Source organism: Nicotiana tomentosiformis, chromosome 7 (genome assembly GCF_000390325.3).
Source record: "Nicotiana tomentosiformis chromosome 7, ASM39032v3, whole genome shotgun sequence".
Taxonomy (NCBI): Eukaryota; Viridiplantae; Streptophyta; class Magnoliopsida; order Solanales; family Solanaceae; genus Nicotiana; species Nicotiana tomentosiformis.
The window spans coordinates 119,910,953-119,917,415 of record NC_090818.1 but is presented as its reverse complement, the minus strand read 5'-3'; the positions used below and the strand labels follow the sequence as shown (position 1 = coordinate 119,917,415).

Below are 6,463 nucleotides of genomic sequence, written 5' to 3'. Positions count from 1 at the left end.
TTTCCTCAATGGAGCTATCTGATGTGAATCGAATTAGTCAAAGTCAATGAGTTTTGAATACCAAATGATTTTCAAAAAGATTAACTACTTAATCAACTATTATCATATATGACAAACAGTTATGCTCCAAAAACTTAACTCTAAAAGAAAGAAAAGAAAAAAGGACATATAACACAAGATGATGGACCAAGTTTCAAGGCGAAAATTTTAGAATTAGACTCTAGAATTGAAGATTCAAGACGCACTGGTTAATTCCTAAATAGAAACCGTTTAGAGTGGCTGTGTGGTGTCATTTCTACCATTTTTAGCTACCTGTCCCTCATTCATGTTTGCTTCCTACCTCTAGTTTAATGTGGAGATCCCAGGCACAATTTGGTTAAGCAATCTTTGAACAAAAAAATTGCTGAATACTAGTTCTGTTTATGTTTAAAATTAACAACAAAAAAAATGTTAACATAGGAGGCATGCAAAGATTTCACTACTGTACAATCAATGATAATAATTTGTAGGTAAATATCCTCCTATACAGTTCCATTCGCAGGCAACTATATAAAAAATCATCCTACTGGGCTACATTTTGTTGCCCCTGGCTCAACTATGTGCATATAAGAACTCTACAGGCAAAAACTAGACATTTTCAACAGCAGCTGTTGAGTTGTGCAAGTAGTCCACTTCCCCGGTCTTCAAATGGGTTGAGGCGATTACAAGTAGAAGAAGCACGTGACCTTCAAGTTGCATGGATCAGCTCATTGATTTGCAACAACATAAATGCAACATGATCCGTGGACTGCATAATCTTCCTGCTGATGGCCATCGTCTGCAGGGAAGAGGTGCGCCACGTTTAGGGGGAGGGTGGGGCGATAAGATGTTAGCAAATGTTAGGAAGAAGTCTAAGAAAATCGAAGCTTATACAAATTAAAAGAGCGAGCATATCTTAACTGCCACTAGTATTTCTAATTATATTTACTAAAACAAATATGTCACAGCAAATTGTAGTCAAGAATTGGTTACTGAGATAGGTGTTGGCATGTTATCATCTGAATAAGAAAGCGAAAAGATTCTGTAAATTGGTGAGGCAATTAGGACACCAAGTATAATTCATCGAAATAAAAAGGATAGCTTTAACTGCATCATTAAGCATCCTGAATTTTAAAAAATAAGGAGAAATTAAGCCCAATATCAACCTCAACTTATACAATTAGCGAGTAAATAATAATCTACTATGGTAAATGATGGCTTGACAAAGTTACTTAACAAACTCAAGCAACTGACACAATTATCAATTTGAGCAAGGGCTCCTATCCCTGATCAAACAGTTAGCAAACAATGCCCACAATGAAGGATATAAGAAATCTTAGGCCTATAGCTAAGTTCTTTTTGTTATGATCTTCAAGAGCCAAGCAATAAGAAAGATGCCACAAATATACTGACAACCGTAATACCACCAATTTCCAAAGATAGAAATAGAGTCAGTGGCATTCCGACCGGGTGAGGGAGGGGAGGGTTGTAAACAAAGACAAACAAAGAAACGGAATGTTGGCTCTAACTGATAATTGTTGGAAGAAACTACTAAGGTACCTCTGTATGTGCATGTGGGAATGCAATAGCCCAACTCATCTATCAACACGTAGTACATTATTTTGTATTGCACCTCTTGTAACAGACTCCATTTGGGGATCAGTTGTCCAGTGGCCATCAACAACGAATTTTATCTGTAGGAAATAAAGTCGTTGAACAATGTAAGACACAATCAAACATCTATAAAGCAGGAGAACAGAAAAGCTGTAATTGAATAAAAATGGTAGAAACTTATCAGAGAACTAAACTTGCTTGCTCGTTGTAGGACGTTCTAAATTAAGAAGTCCTTGCTTAAGTGAGATTGTCAGACTATTAAAAGTTAAGGAGGAGTAATGAAATTTGATTTTTCTGGAGTAAATGGGAAGATTCATTCCAGAACCATTATAGCAGTAAACTTCTTCCTAAAATCAAAATCAGTAAGCACAATGGCTGCACTTTAATCATAGAACTATGATGTCAGAAATGGGCAAAGAATTTAGTGGACCCCTTCAATTGACTCTGAGAAGTCAGTCTCTTTTCTTCCATCTATTTCCTTCGTTCATTTTCATTGCCCTTTTCTCTTTGTACATGCGTGTGTCTGTCGAGGTGGGAAAGGAGAATTTCAATAGTATTTTGGTTTGTGGATTTCACCTCAATGACAATCTGAAAATAGATTCAATGATCCTACTCCAAAAATAGCAAACTGGAGCATACCACCCCTGGATCTCTGTTTGTTTTAGGACTTAAAATAAACTGGATACACTTCTAATGATTGTTTTTTGCTTCCGACTTAATAGTCTGAATATTCATATATTTCACTGACTATGTAAAATCTAACCAAGTAACATCATTTTCTTTCTTCTAGCAACTGATTGAGCATATCGAAGACAAAAATCATACCACAGAAACAAGTGCTGAATCTAATTTATTACTGTCAGAAAAATACAACGTTTATTTTATCATCACATTCTATGAATAAAACTCCATTGTGGTTATTAGTTTTACTCAACCTCAATTCTCGAATTCACTTGCCTGCACCCCTCCTGACTGCAAAGTTATGAATATGACTCGGCGAAGAATACCAACAAATGAGCTTAGAGTTTAAGATCTTCTAAAGATCAACTAATAATCACCAAATAGATTGTCTATAGACAACAAATGCATGACAAGCAGAAGCCAAGTTACTTATTCCAAGTACAACTATGAGGAGAGAAATGACTGCGCAGCCAGCTTTTATTGCTTTAGCATATTGTAGTTTGTAGATAATGTACCTCATATATCCCTGGATACAGCCATAACACGGTTTTCCATAGTCGAGGCTTCCTGGAAAGAATCCTTTATCATGTTATTCATAATATTACAGTAGCAGTAACAAAGGAGGTTGAGGTTAATATCTAAACAGACTAACTATCACTCAGAGGATTGTCCATAGATCTCTGCTTCTGCATTTACATATTTAAATTACTATTGTAAACAAATGAAAATACATGAAGACTCAAAAAATAAGAAATAATTCAAGTCTATCAGGAACCGAGAAGCCAAGTACAAATTAGCTATGTTGCTTGGACTCTCTGAAAATATTGCCGGGTGCGTGCCGGATACTCTAAAGTAGTGTATTTTTGGAGGATCGGACACGGGTGCGGCAGCATTTTGGAGAGTCCGCACAACATAGCAGATTAGCACCCGATAATATTTGTGGACTTGGCAAAATTGGGTGGGGTGGGGGGGGTGGGGGTGGCAGGCAATTATAATTTGTTTGAAATTTGGCACCTACCCGACCAAAGGACCAAGGAAAACAACATGATGTTTGACATGAGACACTATTCAAACCCCAACATGATTGAGGGAATAAGCGAGGAAATCATTCCCAACATCTCTTCTTTACAAAAGCTTTTACCTTATAGCTCTTTGCTAATATTAGATGGCAAAATATCAAGTTCACAAGCCTTCGGCCATGAATATCCTAAGACCAGTGCCAAACTAAGCAATGTGCATAAATAGTCCCAAAATAATTGGAAGAGATGAATAAGAAATAACCTAAATACAATACCGTATCCAAGTCAGAAACTAAATATAATTGACAGTGATACATTAAAAATCACCCAAAAGATGAAGAAATAGACATAATAAAAACCTCATGTCAATGGGATCTATTGTATCTGATGATGTTTGTATATCTTGGTCAATGGGATCTATAATGGTGGATGATGCTTGTAGTTCCATTTTTACTTTATGATGCCACCCGTTGAAGCTGCCAGCCACCTCAACACTTTCCCCATCCGCCCAATACTGAATTTCAACCTAACAGAGATAAATGTACTATATCAATAAGCCATAGCTCCACCAGTAAATATCAAGATAACACTGCTTCTGCTGTATCAAATACACTACCCTGATCAGCCTAACTCACGCTTCAGCAACAAATTATCATGCTTTTTATTCTTTAAATGATATTAGCTTTAATGAAGCCAACATCTTTGAAAACTTCTGGTAGATATACCTAGTGAAGTTCATAAAACCTTCCGTATAAACTGTAGCAATTTCCCAATAATCTTTTATATTATATTTTGGTTGTTGTAGCCAAGAATCTTGAAATCCAAGAAGTGTTGATACAAGAAGTTGCTTGAATACCTCCTTCAGTCCTGAAAGGCTATCTTCAGCAGCATTTAGCTCTGCATCTTTTTCTGAAATACGTCTTTGTGCTTCGCTGATTTCTCTTTCAGCTTTGATTTGCAGACTAGACAGTAAACACTGGAAGTAGAAAATTAAGAAAATTACACTTTGCTACTTCATGAAGAACCAATTGTTCATTTGAGTAACATGTTACAATATTCCACAGCAAGTCCAATAGTATCAGCAGCAAGAATAAACTACAGTTCAATTCAGATGCCACAGCAAGTCCAAAAGAAAGAACAGTCAAGTTTCCATTACCCAATGGTCCTTCCCATAGTTTGTTGAATTGTGTTAATTGTGTATAGATGGTGTCATCAAAATGTCAAGTAACAGTTAATACATTACAAGATGTATTGAAGAAACTGAGCATGAGAGTTCATAAGCCAATAGTTATGATGACATAGAAGGATGGCAACTGAGTGGCAACATGTTTGCAACGCAGAAAAATTTATCTTCATTCTCGCCGTCACTTGAAAAAGAAAAATACTCACTACTCCTGAACAATAGGGGGGAGTAAGACGAAAAATTATACCTTTTCCTCTTCAATCTGCTGCTTCAGGTGAGTTAACTCCAGCTCCTTCTGATGCTAAGAACAGCAAAAAACCATTCAAGGCATTGGTCATTCTTATGGAAAAAATATATATAAAAAGCTCTGAACAAAAGGAAAATTGAAGCCGAGTAGGGTAAGCAAAATTTCAACAGTAAATTATCCAAAGAGTGGTACCAGCATGAACTTGAGACGAATAATTTCAGCTTGATTCTCCACTTTTTGGGGCTAACAGATAAAATGTTTAGGCAAAGGAAATTCCAAGTCAAGAGTGGCATCAAATAAAAAGCAAACAATCAGAATGAAGAATTTTAGCACCTCAACATCAGCACTATTTCTCCCTTCAGTCATGGTTAAGTCTTCAGTTGAAAGACTATTATTCCTGCAAAATCAAGGTGCATTCAGATAACAGAACAAGAAGCATCTTTGTTTAATATCTGATGTGTAATCTTAGAACCAGTGAAAAAACATACAATTCACAGACAAGAAGCTGACAGGAAATCTGAACTTTTCAAAGAAGAAAAAGTTATCGGCTTGTTGATTGTGTGGAAAAACATCAAGGTGGATTATTGAATCAGCATGAATGAGCCACATTTTTTTTGATTTGCACCGGGTGTCCAAGTCTCTTTGAGCCCCGACTAATCCCGGGGTGCACAGGCCCTCGGCAAGGAGTTTCCCGCAAGTGCACCACGGTTAATTCAGGTTTTACCCAGTCCGATGGCCCTCAGAAATTGTTTGCACCCAGTGGGTTTCGAACTTGAGACCTTGAAAGGGAGAAAACCCCAAGGCTCAAGTCAATTGCCACCAGGCCAACCCCTGAGGGTTATGAATGAGCCACATAAAGGACTTATATATACTGACTATTTCAAAGCATGACTATATATTGCTAAACACAATAGCAGAAGATGAAGCGATGCCAATGAAGAACCCAAAGATAGTTTACTAAAAGCCCAGTGGAAAATGAAGAACCTATAAGCTCAGATGAAAGCATAAATATTGCAAGAAATGCATACCTCATTCGGAAACTCTGCCCGCTAGGATGTTCAGCATGCTGGGTTGATGGTGGCATGGAATTTCCATTAAATATCTCAGCACCATTATCGTTACAGAGAACAAAATCTTTATGCTCCTTAGGAGTAGTAGATTCTGTTTTTACAACATTCTGCCCTACAACAGATCCCACCACTTGCTCGAAACCTCTTTCATTGAAAATTTCAAAGCTACTATCTGAAAAATCAAGCAGAAACAAAGCAGTTAGATTTACACAAACTCTTTGGATCTCATTTTAGAACCCGACAGATTTACTCAAGCTCACATCACCAGAACTTAACAGTTTATCCAAGGCCTTAGCCAGTGGCAAAGATTAGTAACTGGAAACTAGCATATGAGAACAGCAGATACAGTATGCATCACAACTAATGCTACTAGAGATATAATTATTAGGTGAACGTTTTTATATTTGGCAAGGGGAAGATGTAAGTCTTAATCCATCAAGGCCCAAGGGTAGCTTTTTGCAGAAAATCAAATAAGAACGCACATGAAACATGAACATACTGATTCTGGAAGATATAGGTAAAGATAACTCCCTATCTCATTCTAAGGAGATTATAGTATCAAATTTATAGGAGTAGAAGAAAGTTACATAAATAAATAAAGAGTATCTGCAGCTGATTTGATGATTGTCAG

The 6,463-nt window shown here is 36.8% G+C and overlaps 1 protein-coding gene across 5 annotated transcripts in view; it reads right to left on the bottom strand.

Annotated features, from left to right (window-relative positions):
• Nucleotides 1-400: 400 nt before the first annotated feature.
• LOC104106193 (protein PTST homolog 3, chloroplastic) overlaps nt 401-6,463 on the bottom strand; it is a 30,048-nt gene continuing 23,985 nt past the window's right edge. For 4 of the 5 annotated variants that reach the window (XM_009614682.4, XM_009614683.4, XM_070179711.1 and 1 more), the window contains 9 exons: nt 5,791-6,004; nt 5,096-5,159; nt 4,955-5,005; nt 4,763-4,816; nt 4,189-4,308; nt 3,692-3,858; nt 2,829-2,880; nt 1,579-1,712; nt 401-817 (listed from right to left, as the gene is read on the bottom strand). In XM_009614682.4, coding sequence (XP_009612977.1) covers nt 1,614-1,712; nt 2,829-2,880; nt 3,692-3,858; nt 4,189-4,308; nt 4,763-4,816; nt 4,955-5,005; nt 5,096-5,159; nt 5,791-6,004 — 821 coding nt within the window. In that variant the 3' untranslated portion in view covers nt 401-817; nt 1,579-1,613. The remainder of the gene's footprint in view (nt 818-1,578; nt 1,713-2,828; nt 2,881-3,691; nt 3,859-4,188; nt 4,309-4,762; nt 4,817-4,954; nt 5,006-5,095; nt 5,160-5,790; nt 6,005-6,463) is intronic. The other variant, XM_009614684.4, reaches the window with a different exon arrangement.